This window comes from Zootoca vivipara, chromosome 5, assembly GCF_963506605.1.
Source record: "Zootoca vivipara chromosome 5, rZooViv1.1, whole genome shotgun sequence".
In the NCBI taxonomy this organism is placed as follows: domain Eukaryota; kingdom Metazoa; phylum Chordata; class Lepidosauria; order Squamata; family Lacertidae; genus Zootoca; species Zootoca vivipara.
This window is the reverse complement of record NC_083280.1, coordinates 14444330-14471341: the sequence shown is the minus strand read 5'-3', so window position 1 is coordinate 14471341 and position 27012 is coordinate 14444330. Positions and strand designations below refer to the sequence as shown.

General features: G+C 48.8%; 1 protein-coding gene across 1 annotated transcript; it reads right to left on the bottom strand.

Moving 5' to 3' along the window:
• NCEH1 (neutral cholesterol ester hydrolase 1) lies at nt 1–27012 on the bottom strand. Its single transcript, XM_035133553.2, has 5 exons — nt 26725–27012; nt 16502–16730; nt 14622–14691; nt 9084–9255; nt 1–2662 (listed from the first exon to the last, which is right to left on the bottom strand). The coding sequence occupies exons 1-5, from the start codon at nt 26974–26976 to the stop codon at nt 2045–2047; spliced, it is 1341 nt and encodes a 446-aa protein (XP_034989444.2). The 5' UTR covers nt 26977–27012; the 3' UTR covers nt 1–2044.

Sequence of the window (27012 nt, the reverse complement as noted above, 5' to 3'; positions counted from 1 at the left end):
TACCATTAACGTTTTAAATACCAGCACACAAGATGAAGGATGTGGTACAGAGGGAGAGCGAGATACATTATCCGTTGGCTCCTATCTCCCCAGGATCAGCACCTGATCAGAAAGGAGGCAGCTGTATATAAGCAGTGTAGAGCTTACTGGGGGAGGCTCCTTAGCCCTACCAGGGAGCCTCTTGCATTGATGTTAGGACACACACAAAAAAAGTGGCTTCAAGACGCTGCCTCGTACTGAAGTCTTATCTGTGTCAGTGCTGTCCACACAGGGGTCACAATTGTGTCTGCCCACCCATATCACCTATGGTACCCTCCAAAGGTCTTGGAAGGTGTCCCTTCCAAAATCCACAATGCATGAAAGAGAGTTTCCCTCTTCCTCAGTTCCTGCTTGCACTGGCTCGGCATCTTCTCACCCAGGCACCCCCAAACTGCGGCCCTCCAGATGTTTTGGCCTACAACTCCCATGATCCCTAGCTAACTGGACCAGTGGTCGGGGAAGATGGAAATTGTAGTCCAAAACATCTGGAGGGCCGAAGTTTGGGGATGCCTGTTCTAACCCTTTAAACATGCCCACATTCCACAGAACACCAATGCTCCCATTGTCTCTGAACAGAGGAGAGGTGCAAAAAGTTTGTCTCTGTGAGCAAACATGGCTGCGGCTGGCGTAGGTCCATTTCCCCCATTGCTTGTGTGTGTGTGTACGGTATGTGTAATACTCATCCATCCCAAGCTGCGTTCCTTTTCTCTTTTAAATGTGGCGGCCATTTTGTGTTGCCATTTTGTAGCTGGTGCCCACAGCGCTCGCTCGAAATCCCAAACAGAGCTTTTGGTACCCAAAAGGTACCAGCACCAACCAGCACAGGATGCGACCAATCTAAATGTCGTAGGATAAGATTGCAGCTATGGGACCCAGCCTCGCTGTCTTCTATTTACATCAGGCCTGAAACACTTGCGACCCATTAAATTAAGCTTAGGCATCTGGTGGCTTGCCGAGCCTCCAAAATGGCAAAAAGCAGGCTGATAGGAAGCAATAAATGGGGGTGGGGTGGGGTGGGGTGGGGTGCTTTACACTTGCCGGGTCACAAATCAGGTCTGATGGATAAGCTGTTTCTCCTAGTCTTTGAGAGTGACAGTGGTGCTTAAGAGTAACAGCCCTGTTTTGATTTGGGCCATGTTCACACTATACATTTAAAAGCACTATTATACCACTTTAACACTCACAGATAATCCTGGCCACTGTAGTTTGTTACGGGTGCTGGGAAGTGCAGATGTTACCCAGCAATTTGGACATAACTTGGGGCCTGGTCTCTATGGCCAGAACCCAGCGAAGCATTTCCACTGGTAAAAGCACTTCAGGCTGCATGCTGGAACAGCCTCTCCCTCTTCTAAATATGCCCCCTAAATATGTTCTGGGGTTTCCCCACCAACTTTCCAGAGCAGTTTTAGGGGACCCATGGTGGAGGAGAGGGACAGGAAATTCCGCCGAGCAGCCAAAAATACTTTTGCTAGCAGAACTGTTGAGCTGGATACACACCCTATATAGGCAGCAGAAAGAAATGGTGCAATGAACTATATACCATTTCAGACTTGCAGATGGGAAAACCCATGTTTTTTAGCTCTTCCTTACAGCTGACAAGCAAATCCTTCCTTGCAAGCAGAAAACAAGCTCAGTAGGGAGAGGGCCAGGATAGAATTGGTTACACTGCTGTGTCAATGTTCCACTTGAAGAGAGCTTCTATATGGGAGAATATTTTCATTCCTCCTCCTGCAATCTGAAGTGTTAGCCTCATTCTGCTACAGGTTGGGTCTGACTCTCTTACAATGCCTTTAGGGTCTGGGTTCAAGACTACCCAAAGACTCCCCCCCCCCAAAAAACCCCCCAATGGTGTACAGTCCAAGCAAATCATTGGCGGCACACGACTCTGCTGCAACGGAAAACTCTCCAACAAAGTCTTCAAAATGGATGGCACAAGATTGCATACAAAGGTGTACACATGACTTGGGGACCAGTTACAGTTTTTAGTTTTTAAGAGGGGGACACTTCACAGGTTTTGACTCAGCCACTTGATGTAGCTGTCCCTGGTTTGGATTCCTGCGAAAAAATTGGTAGGCCAAACGGTGAAGATCATGCAGCCGTGAAAACAGTCTTCAAAGTGGTCGATAGTCACCGCCACACCCGCTTTCTCTAACCGTTTGGCGTACATGAGTGCGTCATCTCTCAAAACATCTATCTCGCAAGTAAGGATGTAAGTCTTTGGCTGGATGCGGAAAACCTCCTTCTCAGCTAGCAAGGGAGCAGCACGGACGTCTAGCAAGGCAGGTATATCCCGGATTATTTCTGCCTTCCCCGTCGCGTGTGTGACAGGTTTGTAGTTCTTCCTGAACCTTGAAGGTAGGAGGAAAGTCCAGTCCAGGTGTTCTCTGAAGGCATTGGCCTCACTCACGTCGAGGGCGGTGTGGTTGTTGACCACCATGGAATGGGCAAAGTCGTAATTTCCGTTGAAGTAGTCTATCCAGAACTTCGCCATGACAAAACGGGGAAGGACAGGCGTGACTTCGTTCTGCTGGTACGAGGGGGTGTTGAAATCGAACGGCTGAAGGACCGGATAAATCAGAGCCTGCAGTTTAAATCTGGTGGTGACATTTTCCTCTTGACTCATCTGCGGAAGCAAGGCAGACAAACAGGGCACGATTCAGACGTTGCATGCAATACTAATACAATGTAACATATGTGTGAGGGACAGGGGATATCGCGAAGTCCCTCCCCTCCTGAGTTCAAGCCCGTCCCCGAGCAAAGGGGAAAGCAGGGAGAGTTCCGATTCCAGTGGGGAAGCAGGAAGTCGTGTCCGAGGCTCAGGCAAGGTAGAGGAGCCAGGGTCCCAGGTGGGACAGGAAGGGGCAAGTAAGGGGGGAAGACCCATCCCCCCAACTCCAGAATTACGCAGGAAGAGGAGGGGCAAGAGGATGGGTCTGCCAAAGCTTTTGTGTTGGAGAAAGACGCGCCAAAAGCCATTAGGAGGTTCTGAAACCGACTGACAACCTCGCTCCGTGTAAATAGCAATGACTTGAGCACTGTAAATACGCAGCACCAATAAAAGAATAAAATGCAGAGCTGCGTAGCGTCGTTACTCTGAAGTAGTCCACTCCGGCCACTGTGACAGCAACCTCCTAATCATTTTTGGGCTACTTTGGAGTTGCCGGGATGAGCGTGTCAGAGGCGGAGAAGTGGCGGCAGATCGCTGAGCAAGCCCAGCTAGAACTGCAACAGCTGTCGCTGCAGGCGCAGGGAGAATTGAAGGCAGCTAAAGAGGAGACTAAGAAGGTCCAGGACGACCGGCTACAACTTGCGGAACAGGTGAGAGAGCTCCAGGAAAAAGAGCAGCATTTAAGGGCGGTGGCGGTAGACCTCCAAAACAAGCTGGATGCAGAGAAAAACAAGGCGGGAGGGGCACCCCAAGTCCAAGTGCTGCCAGGAAGGAGAGCCGGGACCCTAGTAAGCAAGTTCAATGGAGACCCGAAGGAGTTTCAGGGCTTTGAGACTGAGATTGTGTATGCTCTTGAGCTGCACCACGATGAGTTCCCTGATGATGAGCACAGAGTAGCGTTTATTGTGGAGCACCTTACAGGGGCGGCCAGGGAGTGGCTAAGACCGTTAATTGCAACAAGGAATCCTTGCATGAAGAATGTCAAACTATTTCTAGAAGGTTTGAAAACGATGTATTCGTCCGATAGTCATATGGACCAGACTAAGGAGGAACTTCATAATTTACGCCAAGGAAATATGACAGTTCGCGCGTATTGGGCGAAATTCACCATGCTGGTGCACAGATTGGGGTGGGATCTGGAGTCTGCCCCAATGCAAGCGGCGTTTTACTTGGGGTTGCATGAGGAGGTGAAGGATGAGCTCTCGAGAGGTCCAAAGCCCAGTAATATGGATCAACTGAGCAAAGCGGCTCTGGCGGTGGGGGTGAGGCAGGAATCCAGATGGAGCGACAAGCAAGCAACGCGCGCAAAGCGGGCTTGGTTCCCACGGTCGCAGGAGAAGCCACTCCCTCAACAACCCTTTCAAGCCACGCCTGGGGCCAGTCAGGACCAGGAACCCATGCAGATTGATAGCGCGCGCGCGCGGGCTTTTCAAACCCCAGCGGCGCCAAGACGCAAGGAGGGAAGGGGTGGGAATTGCTTTCTCTGCAACTCCCCCCAGCATCTCGTCAGAGACTGCCCACATCGCAGGGAGTGGCAAGGAAAGGCGGGAACGGTTGTGCCCTCCCCCACTGACGCAGCACCACAGCAGGGAAACGGGAAAGCCTGGCTGCAGGAGACAAGGGGCGGCAGCCAGGCACAGTCAGCAGACAACAGCCCCAGCCCACCCACCCGCACAGAGAGGAGCAGAGCCAGCCCACCCCTCCCAGGGCAGGAGTGGTTCTAGAAGTGACGCTCACGCTCCCAAATGGCTATCCATTGACGGTCCTCGCCCTAATTGACAGTGGTGCCTCAGCCAACTTCTTCTCGAGAAACTTTGCAGAAGAGCACCAGATCCAGCTTCTGCAGCTGGATTTTCCTCTGCACGTGGCAACCATTGACGGCAGAGAGCTGCTGGGAGGGGCCATCACTCATCAAACCCCCCCCATGAGAATGACGGTTGGAAGGCACTCAGAGACACTGGCATTCAACGTCACCACCATCTCAGACCCCCCAATCGTTTTGGGCATGAGCTGGCTGGCGCGCCACGACCCCTCCATAAGTTGGCATCAGAGATGCATCACTTTTGGATCGGACTTTTGCCTGGAACATTGCATGCAGCACCAACCAGGGGAGGGGCCTCCGATAGCCACGGTGGCCACCATGCACGTCAAAGGGGGTGAGGCGATACCCAAACCATACTGGGACCTGCAGGAGGTCTTCAGTGAAGCGGAGTCCGACCACCTGCCCCCACACAGGCCTTTTGACTGCCAGATCAACCTGGTGCCTGGGGCAACTATACCCCCAGCCAAGCTGTACGCCATGTCAGACCAGGAACTGGAGGATCTGCGCGCTTTTATCGACAAGAACCTCAAGCGGGGGTTCATCAGAGAAAGCAAGGCAGCAGGGGGCAGCCCGGTCTTCTGGGTGGACAAGAAAGACACGCAACAGCGCCGTCTTGTGGTGGATTTTAGACGGCTGAATTCGGTGACAGAGCCAGTGGCTTTCCCCATGCCCAGAGTGGATGATCTCCTGACAGCGGCACGCAGAGGCAAGATTTTCACCAAGCTAGACCTGAGGGGGGCGTACAACTTGATCAGGATCCGGGAAGGCGATGAGTGGAAAACCACGATGTTCACGCCTCTGGGCTCTTTTGAATATCTGGTGATGCCCTTCGGGTTGCAAGGGGGCTCAGCATGCTTCCAGGCCTTCATGCACCACGTCCTGGGGTCCCTACTCTTCAGGAAATGCTTGGTCTTTCTGGATGACATCCTTATTTACTCCAACGACCCAGTGCAGCACGTGAAGGACGTCAGGGAGGTGTTACAGCGCCTGAAGGAGAACCACCTGTATGTGAAGCTGGAGAAGTGCAAGTTTCACGCCAAGGAGGTGGACTTCCTGGGCTACAAGCTGTCAGACAAGGGGCTGGCAATGGACAAGGACAAGGTGCAGACCATCCTGGACTGGCACAGCCCCAGGACGCGCAAAGATGCCCAACGCCTACTAGGCTTTGCCAACTTCTACAGGAAGTTCATCAAGAACTTCTCTCGAGTTACGGCTCCCATCACTGACTGCCTGAGAGGCAAACAGAAGTTCAGGTGGACACCAGAGGCGCAAGCAGCGTTCGAAAGCCTCAAGAGGGTGTTCGCCTCAGACCAGAACCTGTTCCACGTGGTTCAGGACGCGCCCCTACGCATTGAAACAGATGCTTCTGATAAGGCTGTGGGCGCCATTTTGTTGCAACTGGACGCCAACAGAGAGTGGAGACCCTGTGCCTTCTTCTCCAGGAAGTTGACCCAGCCCGAGCGAAACTACACAGTTTTTGATCGGGAACTTCTTGCGATCCACGCGGCGTTCCAGCACTGGAGACACTTCCTGGTGGGCGCCAAGCACCCCATCCAGGTGTGCACAGACCACAAGAACCTGGAGTTCTGGAGAACTGCCAGGGTGCTCAACCAGCGGCAGATACGGTGGGCGGAGTTCTTCTCGAACTTCAACTTCTCCATACACTACATCCCAGGAGAGCAGAATGTCAGGGCGGATGCCCTCTCCCGCAAGCCAGAGTACATGGAGGAGGAGGCGCCACCAGCCCCAAGGCACATTTTCCCCCCGTCGGCATGGTCCTGCGGAGCAGCAGTGGTGAGCGAGGCAGAACTCACAGCACTGACGGCAGCGGATGAATTTGCCAACCGCATCTTCAGAGAACTGAGAGGGGGGAGGGAGCAGGCAAAAGACTTTGCAGAACGCAGAGGGCTGCTTTTCTACAAGGGTGCGCTGTACCTACCCACCACCCAGCTTCGACGTACGGTCCTCAAGCAGATGCACGACAACCCTACAGCGGGGCATTTTGGAAGGGACAAGACCACTCACCTAGTCATGAGACACTTCTGGTGGCCAGGGGTGAGGGAAGATGTTCGAGACTATGTAAGGGGCTGTACCACCTGCCAGCGGGCGAAGGTGGTCAGAGCAGCGCCACCAGGGTTGCTGGAGCCCTTAGCCACACCACACAGGCCGTGGGAAGTGGTGTCCATGGACTTCATCACAGATCTGCCTTCGTCCAGGGGTAAGACTGCAGTGTTGGTGGTGGTGGACCTCATGTCCAAAATGTGTCACTTTATACCGTGTGCCAGGGCAGTCTCGGCAGAAGAGACAGCCAAACTGTTTGTTGATCACATTTTCAGACTGCATGGATTACCTTTAAGGGTTATTTCGGATCGTGGCCGCCAATTTGTTTCCAGGTTCTGGCGGCGGCTCATGAACCTCCTGCAGGTGGAGGTCAGCTTGTCGACGGCTAGACACCCGCAGACCAACGGACAAGCGGAGAGGGTCAACGCCATTCTGCAGCAGTACCTGAGATGCTACGTCAGCCAGCGGCAAACGGACTGGGTGGATCGCTTGCCACTAGCAGAATTTGCCTACAACAATGCAGTGCACGTCTCCACAGGGGTGTCGCCCTTTAAGGCCAATTACGGGCGCGACCTCAGATCTTTCCCAGAGAGGGAGAGGGAGGAGGAGGAGGAGGGCCCACAGGCTGAGGATTGGGCAGAGGAACTGGAGACGGTGCACCAGCAGCTCAGAGAACACTTGGAGAGGGCCAAGGAAGCGTACAAAAAGGGGGCAGATCGCCACAGGCGACAAGGGGAGGTCATCAGGGTGGGGGACAAGGTGTGGTTGTCCTCGGAGGGCCTTCCCACCAGAGGGAGGTGCAAAAAGCTGGCACCCAAATGGCTGGGCCCCTTCACGGTCACGCAACAGGTCAACCCGGTGGCATACAGGCTGGCACTGCCAGAGGACATGAGGGTGCATCCAGTGTTTCATAGATCGCTGCTGTCGCCGTACAGGGAAAGCAGCAGGCTCAGAGACAGCGAACAAACCCCCGAGGGAGGGGGGGAGAGGGAAAGCAGGGAGCAACTCAATGAGGCCACGGCCATCCTGGATTCAAGGTGGGGGGTGGGGGGCCTGGAGTACCTCATGGCATGGGAGGATGCTCCACCGTCCCAGAATGAATGGGTTCCCGCCACTCAGATACAGGAGGAATTCTTGGTGAAAGAATTTCACGCCCTCTTTCCCCACAGACCCAAGCCCTGGCACATGGAAAGGGAGGGGGAGGAGGAGGAGGCACGGGAGAACAGCTCACCATGGCGCTGGGAAGCGGAGTTTGAGGAACCAGAGGATGAGGTATGGGTGTCGCCAAGATCCACCCAGTCAGAGGAAGGAGCAGATTGGCAAAACATTTTTACCCCCACCAGCTCTGACGCCACGGACTTTTTGGGATTCCCGTCCTCCCAGGCGGAAGGGGGGGGCTCGCAGGACTGGGGGGAGGTGTTCACACCAACGGGCTCGGAGAGCACCGAGTTTTTAGGCTTCCAGTCGTCACCGACACATGGGGGGGGCCTGGGGAGGGGTGAAGGAGAGCTTGGGAGGGGGGTGGATGTGAGGGACAGGGGATATCGCGAAGTCCCTCCCCTCCTGAGTTCAAGCCCGTCCCCGAGCAAAGGGGAAAGCAGGGAGAGTTCCGATTCCAGTGGGGAAGCAGGAAGTCGTGTCCGAGGCTCAGGCAAGGTAGAGGAGCCAGGGTCCCAGGTGGGACAGGAAGGGGCAAGTAAGGGGGGAAGACCCATCCCCCCAACTCCAGAATTACGCAGGAAGAGGAGGGGCAAGAGGATGGGTCTGCCAAAGCTTTTGTGTTGGAGAAAGACGCGCCAAAAGCCATTAGGAGGTTCTGAAACCGACTGACAACCTCGCTCCGTGTAAATAGCAATGACTTGAGCACTGTAAATACGCAGCACCAATAAAAGAATAAAATGCAGAGCTGCGTAGCGTCGTTACTCTGAAGTAGTCCACTCCGGCCACTGTGACAATATGTAAACACAGTGAGAAGAAATGGATTGCTTTATTCTCTTTGACGCCCTCAAAAGTAAATTTCACTCTCATCAGAGAACAGAACATCAAGCCATCAGGCTTTAAAGACAGGTTTTTTTTTTTTTTGGTGGCGCAAGCTTTTGTGGAATTAAGCCCATTTGATGATATGCACTGAATGTAGTCCTTAGTGGCCCGTTATATATGCTCAGTGGTGTAAAGGGGAAAAAATGGTAAAGGTTGGAGATAAATGCACTGGGATGAGAAATTGTACTCTGTGACAATCCTCCAACTGAACTCTTACAGACTGAACTTTTCCCATTCTGTTGCCATTTACTTCCCATGAGATGATGCAGTCCTAGTCATGCTTTGCTTGTCCTACTTCCACTCCCTGTTTTCTGTAGTCTGCAGTTACTTGGTGCCACAAACTGCAGAATACGGGTTGGAACTGGGACATTTTGCAGTGTGGCTCCACCCTGAGTAATGGTCCCCAGATTATTCTCCACGCTTTAGGATCCCTACACGTGTCACTTATGTTACCTCTTGGCATACGGCAGCGGCCAAGTTTCCTCCTGCGCTGTCGCCCGAAATGGCAACTCTGCTGGGATCCACGGAATATCGAGCAAGGACTTCGGGGAGCATAAAGTGCTTCGTAGCCTGGAGGACGTCGTTGAACTGCACTGGGAAGTGGAAGTCTGGCACGAGCCTGTACCTGCAACGAAATAAGCAGTGTCTCTTGGGAGCAGTGTTCTGGACTCGGTGCTCACATTTGGCGAGGCTAAGGCCTCGGTGTGCCTTCGGACCGTATTCAAAATCTGCCATGGTCGAAAAGAACAGAAGCACACAGCCCTGCAGGATCAGACCCATGGACCGTTCTTGTTCTCACAAAATACCGCGCTTTTCCTGTGTATAATACGCCCCCATGTATAAGATACCCCCTATTTTGGGGGAATAAAAATTAAGAAAATGTGGGGAGAGAGTTTTTAAGCTTTGTTTGCAGAGTATTGCACTCACCCGCCTGGCCGACGCTAACACTCGCGTGCGTCGCAACAGCCTCCTAACGTCTGTCCCCTCGCCGGCAGAAGCAGCCTATTGCCCGCCCAATTGCCGCAGCAACACCCAATCAACACCACCCCTTGCTGCAGACACCAATAGCATGCTGCAGACCATCTCCGCCTCGCGGAATCAACCAATCCCACATCCCCCCTAGGCTTTCATGCAGTTCCCAGTGACTGGTACTCAAAGACATGATGCTTCTGACAGTGACGGTAGAATTTAGCCATTGTGGCTTGCAGCTGTCGATAACCAGAATCCTTCACTAGCTTGGCTAATCATTGGGCCGTAAGAGATCCAGAAATGCCAGGGAATGGCAAAGCAAAGGAGGCTCCACCATGGGAAGGGTACAAAGGGAGTTCCAACCCTCCTGGCTCAGCCAGCCTCTTGTGGTTTCTGGCTTGGGAAGATCCTCTGCTTCCACCACCAGCCTCCAGGCAAGCCTATTTTGCTACTGTGTGTAGAGCAGGCACCCCCAAACTTCGGCCCTCCAGATGTTTTGGACTACAATTCCCATCATGCCTGACCACTGATCCTGTTAGCTAGGGATCATGGGAGTTGTAGGCCAAAACATCTGGAGAGCCACAGTTTGGGGATGCCTGGTGTAGAGTGAAACATAGCTCCACTTTTAATCCAACGGGAGGGTGCCCCGGGTATCATTTTGGGGGGAAACTGCTGTAGAGCAAACATGTTTCTATATCAATGTTGGTCCAATAAAAGCTCTCCTGTTTGTTTCAACCAAAACACACCAGAGTGTTAAGGAATTACCTGGTGTGTGTTATTTTTTCATCAGGAACATGTATCACTCTGTGGCAGCTATACATAGCAACAAGAAACCCAGCGGCCACGCTTAAAATGCCAGATTTAACAGATTTAACATAGCTTCGCCTTGCTCAAAGCTGTCATTTGTTTTCTTAGAAAAGTTGGTGCTTTATGTAAAAAGTTTGTCATTTGCACGTAAGGCCACTAGAGCGCCAGTAGGTGCCCTGAGCTGGATCAAAATAAACAGAACACTTTTCATCCTGAAAAAGTTATTGGTATTTTCTTATGAATGTGCTATGTATGTTTAATGCAAACTGCTTAGGGATTTTTTTTATAAAAAAAAATTAAGCTGTCTATAAACCTTGTTAAATAAAATAATAATAATCAAGAGTTTGGGTAAACAAAAACAAAACAAAACAACCATTTGCAGACATACATTTATAACTAGCAATATGTGCACAGTATATTTATATATTGTGTCTGAAAACAACAGTAAATATGGGGAGATAATGAATGAACCAACTGAGTGCAAAAGATCCTTGAGGGAGCAAATCAGGCAATTAGTCCTCCTTGTGGGGTTTTTTCAAGGAGAGAATCACACATCATTCAAGGAGAGAATCACACATCATTATAGTTACTTTGCCACTGGATTCCACTGGGAATGATCACAGAATAAATTAGAAAAGGGAGGAAGAAACCCCATTACTAGATATTTATGTTTTTGCATAATCAGTTACTGGGTTGTTGTTTTTTGAGGGGAGGAAGAATAACTGGGAAAGGGGGCATTTAAAAAATAAGTTAAGTAAACACTAGTACTTCATCACTCTGTTCTGTTTACTATTATCCCGGAGATTTAAAATTCAACACCTGCAATTGCTTCTTAACTATGTTCTGCTATAATGCAGGCACCCCCAAACTTCGTCCCTCCAGATGTTTTGGACTACAATTCCCATCTTCCCCGACCACTGGTCCTGTTAGCTAGGGATCATGGGAGCTGTAGCCCAAAACATCTGGAGGGGATGCCTGCTTTAATGCTTGCATGAGGAATGCCTCTTCTGAGTCTCAATTCTGCTCCCCCTCCCGTTAACGTTCTGGACACTGGGAAAGAACTGAGGATCTCTTTTAAGCCCTCTTTATGAGTTATTGACCCACATTAAGTAAACACACGGGGGGGGGGAGAGAATAAGCATACTAGCCACACCTCTTGTTACCCTGTAGGTGTGCTGGACCCCCCACAAAGCTTCAGACACCTGATTTTTCAAGGATTGTAAAGCACAAACAGAACACCCACAGTATTATAGGATGTTCCCCACTTCAGAAGATTGCCCTCCAATTCATGAATACTGTAGTTATGGGAATGTCAACTGGGGGTGGAGCTTTTACACAATCAACATTTCCCACCTTGCTTGTTGACTTTACTTGAGAAGATAATGCACGAAGATAGGATATTGCTGCCCTATTCCCCTGCAATGTAATAGCTTCTTGCCTATGGACTTCTAACAATTTTTTGTTTAAAAAAGCAACTTCCCTGACGTATGCACTAGGATTGCCACCCAATTATTAGAGCCAAGTCCATTGATCAAGTGCATTGTAAACAGCCATCAGTTCTTCAAACAATTGCCTAGCAACAGTTTTGGAAAAAAGGCATTCTTCCTTTGTATATTGTAATGTGTGAGGGGAGAGGAAACTCCTCCTTCAGAGACACTGCACGTCACTTGCGGTTTTTGTAAGGCCTTACACTTTGCCAATGTATTGCCCAATTAAATGGGGACTGCCCCTTTTAATGCCTTGGAAATGGGTTTAAGTAGAACAATACATCCAATCAGGGCCGGGTTTAGGTTTGATGAGGCCCTAAGCTATAGGTATCTATATAGGCACCCTATATACAGTGGTACCTCGACAACTGAATGATTCGACTTCCGAAGGTTTCAACTTCTGCGCTTGTGCAAAGTGGCGTGTGCGGTCGGCGCACGCGCAGAAGTGGCGCTTCGACTACCGAAGACTTCGACTTACGAAGACGGCTGCGGGACGGATCGTCTTCGTAAGTTGAGGTACCACTGTGTATAAATGAGCAAACCAGTGATATTTTAGGGAGCAAACCAGTGATATTTTAGGGAGCAGGCTAACAAGCGGGCCCATTACTTACAACATAGGAGCCTACACACCACAAAACATTGTTGCTCTTTGTAGGTTTTATTTCATTTGTTTTGCATCTTATATTTTGGAAATGTACATTCAGGTTTTTTTTCCTTTTAATTTTTTTTGGGGGGCCCCAAGAGAGTGGGGCCCTAAGCTATAGCTTGTTTAGCTTATACGTAAACCCGGCACTGCATCCAATCAAAGGCCGCAGCCCCGGGGGAACAGCTTTTCAGAATCTATAAGCTATAGCAGAACCTCCGTCGACCTGGACCCTTCTAGATGTTTGGGACCGCAGCTCTCATCAGCCCCAGACAGCATGGTCAAAGGTCAGAGATGGTGGGAACCAGGTCAGAAGGCTGAGCTACAATGCGAGGAACTTGCCCCTACAGGGGGAAACTGTTGCAACAGCACAACAAGGATGAGGTATCTGGATCCCTACCACCTAGGAAGATGTAAGGTCATTTGATCACAATCTGGACCAGTCCTGCCTGCTCTGACTTGGCAGCTGCTCTTCACTGTCCCATCCCTGCTACCCAGTGTTGGTTTCCAAAGTTTAGTTGTTGTTGGGACATCATGGTCATTTCAACCACTCCGACAAAGAAATATACATCCTATCCCCACCATACGGAATGCACATAGATGCATCATTAAAAGACACTGTTAGCCAACTTATACATACTGTATTTTTCCATGTATAAGAGGATGTTTTTGTATGATAAAATAATGTTAAAAATTGTGGGTCGTCTTATACACGGAAAGTGCAGAGGGGGGGACGGGTGATTGTCTGCAACCATAAGCCGGAGATTGTCAGTGATGATTGGGCGGTTGATTGGTGGCTGCGGCCATGTCTGCTGTTGATTGGCTGCCGCTGCGTCAATTTGGTGGGTGATTGGAGGCTGTGGAAAGGCCTGCTGTTGATTGGCTGCCGCTGCAGCAATAGAGCATGCGATTGGTGGCTTTGGCGGTGCGTGCGATTGGCAGTGTTGGTAAGGCGGGTGAGTGATTTTTGGCAATCCCCACCCCCCAAAACTCAACAACTCTGGGCAATCTCCCCATTTTCTTAATTTGGAGTCCCTAAAAATAGGGGCTGTCATACACGAAATAGGGGCATGTTATACACGAAAAAATACGGTACATATATATCTTTTAAAATGTGAACTGAGTACATGATTTTCTTTATTTCATTGATGATCAGATCACTACACCAATGTCTGCTTCTCTGGGTATGCTATGCTGGGGATTAAACACAGGACCATTTGCAGACATCTTGTATTTTCTACCACATGCTTTTTATACCTGTAAAGAACAATCTAGGTGAATTAATGTGGTCCTTCGCTCAGGCTGCAATCCCAGACACTTACCTGAACTGGCAGTATTTCCCACAGTGGCACTTAACCTCTGAGTATAAACATTCATAATAACACAGAGCCAAAATGCAGTGGTACCTCAGCTTACTAATTTAATGCGTTCCGAACGCACATTCGTAAGTCGAAAAAAATTGCAAGTCGAATCCCATAGGAATGCATAGGGAGAAAAAATTTGTAAGTCGAAGCAACCCTATCTAAAAATTCGTAAGTAGAAAAAATGCTATCTAAACTGCATCCAAGATGGCGGACGGAGCTCCATTCGTAAGTAGAAACATTCGTAAGTAGAGGTACCACTGTACTGTGTTTGGAAGAGCATCTGACTCGGCCAATGGTGGATGATTTGTGTTTGGAAACCGGGAGACAGCAAGGCTGGTTTCTGCATCGGATTCCTCACTAAAAACTACAAGGGTGAATGCCTGTATAATTGCAATGTTATCCTAAATGCAGAGGTGGCTTCCCAGGTAGGGCAATGTGGCTGTGCTAGTTTTCTGGAAGGTGCCTCGCTGTTGTTTACCTGGGGCGGGTGGTGGCACAGTCAAAACACAATGGCAGGATTGCTGGATTGGCTTAGCTGGTATATTTGGGGCGGGGGGCAGCAACAGCAACCCAGCTGCCAGGAAGCTAGGACAGCTGCTCCTCTCCACCTGCATGAGCAACTACTGTGTTTTGCTAGTCTTAACCACAAAGCCTTTCCAAACCATCCAAATTACATTGAAACCCAAGATGTACCAGCTCACCCCATGCTTGCTGTACTCACTCGATTGAAACGACAACAGCGTCCAGAGATTCAGCCATAATTGAGCAAAGATTGTTATAGTAACCTCCTCCTGGAATCAGAGAGACAACTAGTTATCTCATGAGGCATGTCTAAATCACCTTTTATGCAATGGTCATAGGGCAGATTGCAAATTAAGAATATCCTAAACACCCAAGGCATTAAAACTAACCAACACTTAGGACAATTACAGGGCGATCACATATATCTAGATTTAATCCTATAAATTGGTAGCAGGGACTGGCATCCCTCTGTATGTTGCTTGGCAACGCCACCTCTATGGACTACTGCAATGCGCTCTACATGGGGCTACCATTGAAGGTGACCTGGAAAGTACAACTGATCGAGAATGCGGTGGCTAGACTGGTGATTGGGAGTGGCCGCTGAGACCCTGTAACACCGGTCTTAAAAGACCTGCATTGGCTCCCAGTATGTTTCCAAGCACAAGTTAAAGTGTTGGTGCTGACCTTTAAAGCCCTGAACGGCCTCAGTCCAGTATATCTGGAGGAGCATCTCCACCCCCATTGTTCATCCCGGACACTGAGGTCCAGCTCCGAGGGCCTTCTGGCAGTTCCTTCCCTGTGAGAAGTGAAGTTGCAGGGAACCAGGCAAAGGGCCTTCTCAGTAGTGGCGCCCGCCCTGTGAAACGCCCTCCCATTGGATGTCAAGGAAATAAACAACTATCTGACTTTTAGAAGACACCTGAGGGCAGCCGTTTAGGGAAGTTTTTAATGTTTGATGTTTTATTGTGTTTTTAATATTCTGTTGTGAGCCATCCAGAGTGGCTGGGGAAACCCAGCCAGATAGGCAGGATAGAAATAAATAAATTATGGTTACAGGTAGGTAGCCGTGTTGGTCTGGATCGAAGTAAAATAAAAAAATTCCTTCAGTAGCACCTTAAAGACCAACTAAGTTTTTATTTTGGTATGAGCTTTCGTGTGCATGCACACTTCTTCAGATACAGTGAAATGGAAGTTTCCAGGCACTTATGTAGAGAAGGGGTGGGGAGGGGTGGGGATGGGGAGGGGGGATCACTCAGAAGGGTGGTGGAAATGGGTGATTGACTGACTGATAGCTGTTGATGACCGGAAACGACTGCAAATGGTTTTGCATGAAAAAGCAAGGGTTGAGATGGCTGAAGATCGCTTATCATGTATAATGAGATAAGAATCCGATATCTCTGTTCAAACCAGGTCCCTCCATGGTTTTGAGCTCGGTGATAAGTTGCAATTCAGCAACTTCTCTTTCCAGTCTATTTCTGAAATTCTTTTGTAGTAAGACAGCTACTTTGAGATCTTGTATAGAATGTCCTGGGAGATTGAAGTGTTCTCCTACTGGTTTTTCTGTCTTCTGGTTCCTGATGTCAGATTTATGTCCGTTTATCCTTTGGCGTAGGGTTTGGCCTGTTTGTCCAATATAGAGAGCTGAAGGGCACTGTTGGCATTTGATGGCATCATCAACAGCTATCAGTCAGTCAATCACCCATTTCCACCACCCTTCTGAGTGATCCCCCCTCCCCATCCCCACCCCTCCCCACCCCTTCTCTACATAAGTGCCTGGAAACTTCCATTTCACTGTATCTGAAGAAGTGTGCATGCACACGAAAGCTCATACCAAAATAAAAACTTAGTTGGTCTTTAAGGTGCTACTGAAGGAATTTTTTTTATTTTAAATAAATTATGGTTATGATTATTGCCACGAGGCAGCTTCCTCTGCAACTCAGGACTCTTTGCATCTATTGGTTCCACCCTCCATCGATCACTCAGATGTCTAAACTGCTGTTAACTTATCCAGGGAGCACAAAACAGGGGTGTGGAAGGATGCAGTGGGAAGAGCACATAGCAGCTGTCCAGAAGACATACTTGCACTTGCCAGGGCCCATCCTCCTCCGTGGATGTAGACCACACTGCGCCTTAGTTTTGCCCCTCCTTTTGCCAGCGGCTCATACACTCTGACCTCCACGCCATCAAACTGAGTATCTGTTATCTTCACTCCTTCCGAGGACTGGGGATTCAGCTGTTCGAAGGCACCAATCAAGAAGTTCAGGGCTCTCAGATGATGGCCAAGTCCCAGGAAATGAACCAGATTGCACTGGAAGGAGAAGAACGAGAAAGGAAGCTGAAAAAAGAGGGTGGGGTTTGAAAGGAGGAGGGAAGCAAGAACCCCTGTAAACATTAACTTCGCCAAAGAGCATGCCTTGAAGTGTGAACCTTTCTATTTGTTCTAAAGTAGTAGGATTGCAAAAGTCTTAGAAACTCAAATGACCCTCTTTGGCTGGCGGATTTACGTCCTCCATCAACACAAAGGCTGCAATCCTATTCTTGCTTTCCTGGGAGTAAGTCCCACTGAAACTTAATTGTGAGCTGATTATATAGGATTGCATGGTTAATGTTTCCTGCCTCAGCATGAGATCAGGTTACCAGTGCCTGTAAAGCTAGGAAAGGGAACCTGCGACCTTTCAGCTGTTCCTGAACTACAACTCCCAGTCTCTTGCTATCAGCCCAGCTGGCTCCATCAATGGCTGGAGGACCAAAGATTCCTCCCATCGCTGCTCTAAAGCAGGGGTAGCAAACCCACAGCTCAATGTGCTAAAACAATAAAATGATGCAAGGCCTGAGAGCGAAAATATGGCAGAGTGCCTGAATGTTTTGTTGTTGACTTTTAAAGTAGGCATGTCAAAGGAACAGAGAAGTGAACCTTTAGCAGAGATTTTGTAATGCGTCAGATGATCAGTGACGAATCAATTGCAAAATCTTTTTTTGGGGGGGTGGGGAAGTACTCCTCCAACCACAATTAAGGGTCATAAAAGGTAAAAGGCAAAGGACCCCTGGACGGTTAGTAAGTCCAGTCAAAGGCTACTATGGGGTTGCGGCACTCATCTCACTTTCAGGCCGAGGGAGCTGGCGTCTGTCCACAGACAGCTTTCCGGGTCATGTGGCCAGCATGAAAAACCGCTTCTGGCGCAATGGAACACCGTGACGGAAACCAGAGTGCACGGAAACACAGTTCACCTTCCTGCCACAGCGGTACCTATTTATCTACTTGCCCTGGTGTGCTTTTGTACTGCTAGGTTGGTAGGAGCTGGGACCAAGCAACGGGAGCTCATCCTACTGCAGGGATTCGAACCGCCGACCTTCTGATCGGCAAGCCCAAGAGGCTCAGTGGTTTAGACCACAGCGCCATCCGCATCCATTTTACCTTTGTCTTATTAAGGGTCATAATGTAAACCTAGTTGTATTAAAGCGAAAGGGCTGCCTAACTGCGGTATTTTTTTAAAAAGCAGCACACGGTGGGTGTCATTCTGAGCAACCAAATGACCACTCTTCTAACACAGAGCCCATTCACACAAATGCTTTGGTGCTCTCAAGGTCACCAACAAAGAAATGTAGCAAAGGAGTTGCCTGAACGCTCTGCTAAAACCCCAGTGTGAATTTGAGACACCATGATAAACACTGTGATTGCTTCACCACTGGTAGCAAGCAACAGCAGATTTGCAAAATCCTAACATGCCACACCGGGAAGGGATTTCTATGGGACATAGAAAATGCTATCAACTAAGACTGCAATATATGCATAGGTAGTTTGAGAGGAAGCTTCACTGAAAACAGTGTGGTGGCTAGTTTCAAAATACAAATGCACAGCATCGCAGTGCAACATTTAAATTAGAATTATTTATCTGTGCTAGCAACTTGTGTATATGAGTAAAGAAACCTATTTTTTTTTGTCCAACGTCCATATTATTCATATAAGGTAATGACTGGGTTCCAATTTAATACTAAATTATGACTGAGCATTACATGAACAAACCTTGGGCCTCTCCTTGTAAACTTTCACTTCCATTTTCAACTAACCACAGTTTAGCGTTCTGTTATAAAATCATATTGGGGGGGATTGCAGGACACCATTATTAATGAACAGAGAGGGGTGACAGAATTTGACAGCTGCAATACCCAGAATCCTGTTCAATGCCATCTTCCCTGTCTCCCCACCCCTCCCGCTAGGACGCGACCCTGCCTGAAGGAAGGCTTAAGGATCTGCATATGCACAACAGTTAGCATAAACTCACACATTTCCCCTCTCCACCTCCCCTCCGCCCAGAACAAAACAATGTTTCCAGAAGAAGGGGGGGGGGAAACCGCCCAAATCCAAACTGACACTTTTCTACTCAAGTTAATAATACAGCCTATTATATGTTCTCTTACCATGAAATCTCTATCCGCTGCCTCTGTATTAGAATTGCTGTTTTATATCTTAGAACTGTATATGTCAGGACTGCTACCTTTTAATTAGAAATCCCTGTATTAGGTATGTTTTCCAGGTATATTTTCTGTATGAACCCTGTATGATCCCAACCCACCTGAACCTTGCCCTACTACCACCCTATACCCATTCAAGGACACATGGACAATAGAGGGATTAGCTGGAACAACTTTATTCAAATAAATTGCCATCCTCAACGCCTGGAGGAAAACACCTGCCGGGTGGACTTCCACCCCACGGAAATTGCCAGGAACTGCCCCACCTCTGCACCCATCTCGACTGATTGCCCCTCCTGCCAAACAAAGGGAAATGCCATCAATGACAGGGGAAGAGCGATTGACATCTCCCCATCTGAAAGGAAAAGCCATCTCCGCACCCAGCTAATCCGATCCCCCACCTGTCGCCCTTGTCTCCCCCTCCCTCCCAGTCCAGAGATTTCCATGCAGGAACAGGAGGGTATATAAGGGGACTTTACCATTTCCCGGGGTTCCTTCCTTTTCCAGAGGCAGGGACCCTACAGCTGTAGTTTCTGCATTTCTGCAATAAAGGGATCAGTTTGTTTTTCCTGACAGCATCATGTGGTCTCTGTCATTTTCCCGGCGGAGCTGAACTTAGTGCAAATTTTGGAGCTTCCGACCCGCGTCTGTCCTTCTTAAAAGGCAACGCATTTTGGGGTACATTTTTCATAACAGTTCCATCTAAACGCTAAACTGTGGTTAAGCTCAATTGCAGTTTGTTGAAAGCAAGCCAACTTCATTAACCACAGATTGAAGTGGGCTTGTTTCCCAAAAACTGAAGGGCCCAATCATACGGTAGTTAAGTCTAACCACAGCTTATCTGGGTTCAGACCAAATGCTAAACTATGGTTAGGTAAAAAAGGAAGTGAAACCTCCCAATCTTCTCATGGCTGCACTGGAGGGGGAGAGGAGAGCTAATGAACCTAAAGATAATTCACATAACACCAAATCAGGGGGAGGGAACCCCAAGGATCACATTCCCTTTCGACAATCTGTTGGGAACTGCAAAGGCCAGAGCCAAATGTGGGCAGGGCACTCCTTTTACATTTATTTCTGCCACTTCTTTCCCTACTTTCTACCCACATGTTATTAGCCTGAGTACCACTGGCTGCCCACCTCTGCACTATGCAAAACCATAGTTTAGCTTTGCACGGCAGTGAAAAGGATCAGGGAGGAGCGAAAGCAGCTGCAAGCTCCTCTCTGGGAGGCTGCATGCTCGCAGTCCTGTTGAGCTTTCTTTTTTTTGCTTAGTGTGATGTCTGCACCATGCCAAGGGCTCACTCTCCTGACAACTTTCCCAGGAGGCTGCACAAGAGAATTTCCTGATGGATCGTGTCCCATAAGTGCAAACCTTAAGGAGCTTATGCATGAGGAGTTTTGTTTATATATTTCAAATAGAAAAACTTCATTTGCCACTTTGTACAATCCAAACAACCTAGAATTAGGGCTGGGTGATATCTGGTTTTCAACATTGCTGTATATCACCAGCTAAACATCACAGTATACTGATATATCACAATGTCTGAAATAAGGATGGAGCTATGTAGGAGCACTGGGTGGCCTCGTGGTTTTTCCCACATTGTGCTTTTTGCCTAGCATACACAGAGATTCACAATACATTGCCTGGTCAAATTTTTTTGAAACCAATATGATATGGACTTGAAACCGGTTTAGGATGATATATCGCCCAGCCCTAACACACATCATGGTTCGTGATATATTGCCAGGCCAAAAACTACCGTATGAAACAGATATCACAATATGGACTTCAAACCTGTTGTATTATGTTGCTCTTTCGTATGGCAAAACCTGCTAATAGCTGATAGTTTTGCAAAGCTCTACTCCTTTCCCTGTTGCCTTTGGACAGTGCCAGATGGTTTTATATTTCTTTAAATGCAGCCACTGAACTTTCACCTATTTCTGAATGTGCTCCTCTTTGTCCCAATACTTTCTCCCTTTGGGGTTCAACTGAGGGCAGAGATCACCCAGCTCTGCTGACTGTCTAGCTGTACAAATTATGCAAAAGGTTGTTTTTTAAAAATATGTTCATCTGAAAGCAATAAATATATCATATGATAAAACTGCCCTTTCACCCAGTAATCTAAGGGTTTGCTGTTTTAACAACAAAAGTGGTGATAATGGCAAAGTCTTATCTTGGGATGTTCGGGGGAGGGGGATTGGAAACCTTCCAAATGAGATACTGTATTCAAGATAAAGGTAAAGGTAAAGGGACCCCTGACCATTAGGTCCAGTCGTGACCGACTCTGGGGTTGCGCGCTCATCTCGCATTATTGGATGAGGGAGCCAGCGTACAGCTTCCAGGTCATGTGGCCAGCATGACAAAGCTGCTTCTGGAGAACCAGAGCAGCACATGGAAACGCTGTTTACCTTCCCGCTGTAGCGGTTCCTATTTATCTACTTGCATTTTGACATGATTTCGAACTCCTAGGTTGGCAGGAGCTGGGACCAAGCAACGGGAGCTCACCCCGTCACAGGGATTCAAACCTTCTGATCAGCAAGCCCTAGGCTCAGTGGTTTAACCACAGCGCCACCTGGGTCCCTGTATTCAAGATAGGGCTGGGCAATAATATCAACAGATTGTCCAAAATAACCTGCCTCTCTCCCCGCTCACCAGCAGCATGCTGCCCTGGAAGGATGTGTGCCCTCAGGCTGTTCTCCTAATGTTCTCCTAATGGACTTAACCCCTCTTCCATCACGCTCCAATATAGCAAATGCAAGACATAATTCGCCTGAGCCAAAAGCAAGGTGACCCGCGTGATTCCAAGCCCCTGCCGTACCAGCTTATCCCAGAACAAAGCAGATTACGGCTGCTACCTCCCTAACAAAGACAACACAGCTTATTGTTGTAGATCTCATCAGGCTGAAGGTGTTCCAGGAAGGAATTATGTTGCAGGTGCAGAACAAATCTCAGGTGCCTTTGCAAAGTTGCTATTCCAGCATCGATGCAGCAAAAAGGATTTTGGGGGTCCTCAGCCAGACTTCTCTTGCTGGTTGGTCTCAGTCAATTGCCCTGTGCTGTCAGAAACCTAGGAAGGCAACGCAGCTAAGAATTTGCATGCTGTGATCCATTTAATTCTAGGATCAAAGAGGTGAGCCAGATGAGGTCAGGATAGGTCAATAAAGGGTGGCTGTCGCCACCATGCCCCGATTCTGAGCTTCCTGCATTGGGGGAGAGGGGCAACTCTCATTGGCCGTAGTTGAAGTCACAACACTGATTCAGCACACCCTTGGTCTAATTCAGTGAGGGACTGACTACAACTCCCATCATGCCCAACCACTGGTCCTGGTAGCTAGAGATGATGGGAGTTGTAGTCCAACAAAAAGCTGGAGACGCTTTTTGGACATCTTTTTGTCCATAATAGTATTTGTTCACAGGACTATGGTATGCATTTTTTATGCTTTTATATTGAAAGCCACTCTGTGATCTTTGGATGAAGGGAAGGAGGGAGGGAGGGAGGGAGGGAGGGAGGGAGGGAGGGAGGGAGGGAGGGAAAACAGAGCCTAAGCAAAAAGGCCTAAGCCCTGTTGTGCTGGTTTTCTATATCCAGCAAGCTTGCAACACAGGAGTCCATTCTAAAATGTGACTCCTGCTCCACAGGCCAAAGTGGAGCAGTCCATTCTACGACCTCATTCTGTCATATTTATAGGCCAGACCTAAGTAATTTGTAGCGCAACAAAAGCATGGTTCACAGGAGGGCGTTTATGCATGCATGCACCTCCACCAAGTCAGAACATTTGCCCATGCAGCTCAGTATATTCTACACTGACTGGCAATAATTTCAATAAGTTCAATAATTTCAACCTGAACCCCCCAAGAATGGGCCTTCCTCCTTCCTAAAAAAAAGCAAAAAAGCTCATCAACTTTGACCTGAACCCCAAAAAAGGGGGTAGATCACTGCCAGTTTTAAACTCTGTGAGTAGATCGCTATCTCTTGGAAGTTGGCCACCCCTGGTTTAAGACATTGAGAAGGCTAGTCAAGCAGCCTGGGTCACCTGTTTGCCCTCACCAAAGGCATGAAAGCACTTCAGGAAACAATTCTGCCTTTCAGGTTTACAAACCAGTTCTACTCCTGCAACAATTTTTAATGGTGGGACGCGGTAAGGAAAGGTGTCGAATGCACCCTTCAACATTGGTTATTTCAATGGTTTACGAATTTTCATAAAACTGTCTTTGCATCAGTACATCTGGGGAGCAACCTCTCTGTCTAGCAGAGGATTCTGAAAGCCCAGCGGTGCAGTTCTGTGATGTTAGGCTATGCGATTTATAGTCTTACGGGCTGCAGGTCTTGTTTCAATGGCAATGCACATTGCTAACTACTGTACTTGAAGCCAGTTTACTTAAAGGATCAACTTACCTCATATATGCCCAATTGACCACTTCACTTTGCAGAACTGGAACTACAAGTGCCACAAAATGTTTATTCTGCAGTTCCAAGGGACTGATCCATCAGTGTGGCAGCTCCTTTGATATTAAGCAAGTTCCTTTCCTGTACTTTTTTCAGCACCTGCTAAAGACCTTTTTTGCTTAGGCAAGTCTCCCCAGAAACGTAAAGTTGACATGTATTTTAAAATCTTATTTTATTAACGGCTGGTTGTTTTTTTTGGTTTTGTGGGGGGATGTCCAGCTTGTTTTAACTTTGGGCTTTTATCAATAATTTCATGTAAACCACTTAGATATTTTTACGATTAAGTGATCTACAAATTCCATGAAATAAATAAAATGAATATGGCAAGGCTGCATTGTAGGGCTTGTGTGTGTGTGTGTGTGTGTGTGTGTGTGTGTGTGTGTGTGTGTGTGTGTCTGTGCCCTCTTGCTGAGTGGAACCCTGAAGTTAAGCCCTGGCCTGATTGTGCCATGGGGAAAGTTTGCTAAAAAATACATTCATTTCATACAAGACAATGCATCACATAAACAGAGAGTGTGACCTTTTAAAACACCCACAACCATGCTATCCTTGGACACTTATGGCCCTCTACATGTTGTGGGACTCCAATTCCCATCAGTCCTTGCCAGAACAGCTGTTGGCCTTGGGTGGTGAGGCCACAGGTTCCCCCTTCCTGTTGCATGAGCAGGAAGTCTAGTTCTGGCGGAGAAAGCAGTCTGTTTCAGAGCTCTTATGCTATTGCTCATCTTATCACCAAGGGACCTCTGATCAGCTTCCAGAACCGCCCGTCCCCCCATCATTCCCAGGAGCACAACTTAAAAAACACAAAGGTATCGGAATGTTGTGCATTCCAAGGGCACATCTTTTAAACATGAACACCACCACCTGACATCCTTTTTCAAGGAGACCAGGCGCGATGCAAAATGTGTTTGTTATCTGTCAAAGGGTTTCATTGCTTTGACTTGGATTTCTGGGGCACCTGGGAGCTTGGGCTAGGCAGCAGCGCAGGGAAATATTTCAAATAAACAAATAAATGGCAATGCCATATGGAAGAAAGGCCTCTCAAGCCAACATAGCTTACTAGAGTACGTCTGGAAGGAAAAGATGCTTCAGATAGGGAAACCAGATGATAAGGAAGATCTACACTCTGCCCTAGGTGTACCAGGGGTCCCCAAACTAAGGCCCGGATGCAGCCCAATCGCCTTCTAAATCAGGCCCATGGACTGTCCAGGAATCAGCATGTTTTTACATGAGTAGAATGTGTCCTTTTATTTAAAATGCATCTCTGGGTTATTTGTGGGGCATAGGAATTCGTTCATTTTTTTTCTTCTTCAAAATATAGTCCGGCTCCCCACAAGCTCTGAGGGACAGTGGACCTGCCTCCTGCTGAAAAAGTTTGCTGACCCCTGTTATACTGTTCATCAGGGCTGTCCTAAGCATATGCGGCGTTGGGGTGCAACGATCCGCCCGGCGCCCCCCCCAGGTTGCCCAGTCCCAGCCGCTTAGGAGGGCAGAGCCGGCCAGCTGCCTCAGCTTCTCGCTGGCTCGGTCAGCCCCAAACTCGCGGCGCAGAGCTGTCCCAGACTCAGCTCTCGGGCCTCGGACTCTCGGTCTGGCGTCCCTAAGAGCCCAGTGCCCGGGTGCTCCGCACCCCTAGCACCTATGGGTAAGACAGCCCTGCTCTGCGTACTACCTGAAGCTGAAGTATGGAGGGTGGACACAAGAGAGGGGGCATTTCTGGCACTGTCCTGTTGCCCCTGCAATTGTAGAATATTCACCCCAAAGAGTCTTGTATAGCGCTTGTGTACATGTATTTTCCAGCATCAGACAAACGCCTCTTCCTTATCTCAAGCTTTTTCCATTTTTAAAGAACATTATCCAATATCTTTCTACCATCTTTTATTGACATATCTGAGCCTTCAGCAATTATGATAGGAACTGCAGCTCAAAAACCTGGAGGGCATCCGATTGGAGAAGGCTGGGCAATATGATAGTGCCAATTAGGTGTTTTGAGCTCTTTGCAATTTGGGCATTGGGTTTTTAAAATGTTTTTAATACATGCTTTTGATTGCACAGAGACTCCTGGCTATGGGGCAACTCAGGAATACAACGAAGAATTTTTATTTTTAAGCTGAACAAGGCAAGACACCTTGAATCACCTTTGCAAAATGCACATGCATGTCAGAAAGGGTCCCCCATTTCTAACATTTCTAAATAATGCCCATCCTAGAGGAACTATAGCAGGGACAGGGGCCCCTTTGCCCACCCCAGATGTTCTTAAGATTCAAATTCCCACTTGGCTGCAAAGCTCCCTGGGTGACCTTGGGCCAACTCTCAGCTTAACCTGCCTCGAAGGGTTGTTGTTGAGGATAAGATGGAGATGGGGAGAACAACTACACCACCTAAAGCCCCTTGAAGGAAAGACTGGATGTTTTAAAAATGTAAGAAAAATAAACTACATATTGTCTACACTGACTGGCAGCAGCTCTCCAGGGTTTCAGGCAGGGAGTATGTCCCAGCCCTACCAGAAGCTGCCTGGGATTGAACCCGGGACCTTTAGAAGCTCTCAAGGCCTTCTTATCCCCAGGGCCACAAGTTCTCCTGCCCTGGATTACATGAAAGAAGACTGGGGGGGGTGTTAATGCTTTGCTTTTGTTTGTTTCATTATGTATTTTGCGTTCACGTTTTGTGTTTTTATGCTGTGCAACCGCCCTGTGATCTTCTGAGGAAGGGCGGTCTACAAATGTAATAAATAATAGCAACAGTTGAGAGCAGCGCCTCCAATGCCATTCCCGCGAGTCATGCGCCGCAGTGGATCGGAAAAGGGCGACTGGGGCGGGACCGCGAGAGAGAAGGCTGGAAAAGCGGAACGAACCAAGCGCGACCTGCTGCGTCAGGCAAGAGAAGAGAGCCCGGTTTGCCCGGCGCTGAAACGGCGGCTTTGCTGTATTTTAAAAGGCTGAACGTCCCCCGCGGTTGCGGGGTGCAAAAGGGGGGAGGAGGAAACGCCCACCACCCCCATTTTTAGCAATTGCTCCGTCGCCGGCGAAGGAGGAAAGAAACAGAAGGGAAGCACCGATTTCTCCATTACGCACAGCAAACACACGCCGAAATGCGCGCCCCGCTGCTCTCACTGCAGCAAAGCGGCACGAGCTTCGCATCGCCGCCGACATCTGCTTGAGAGATGCTTTCTCCCAAGCAGGCAGAAGATCCCCGCCTATATAGACCCTGAAGCGGTTATTTCTGCTTCAAGCGATCGCGGAGATCGGAGGGGACGATCGCCAATGAGCTCCTCGCGGCGCCTGCCGTTATCTTCCTAACCCAAGGGGGGGGAGAGATGGAGGGGGTAAAGAGGGGTTTAGCTTGGGAAGAAAGGAGGTGCCGGGGGGTCCCCCGCCTTACCGATTGCTGAGCCACCCTGAACGAAGCATCCAGCAGCATCAGCCGCCAAGGCTCCGAGACAGTGCTGGGCAACGGCAAGTAGACATAATAGGCAGTGAGAGCCAGCAGCCCAGCCAAGAGCACCGCGGCGGACTTCATGGTGACGGGCGGTGGGGATGCTCGAGCGCGCAGCCTCGCCTCTCCGGCTCCTTTCGCGAAGGGGTGACTTTTTTGCGGCAAAGTTTGCTCGCAGCGCCCATTCAAGGGTTTCATAACCTTCACAAGCCAATCAGAGGGGAGAGCCAGCAG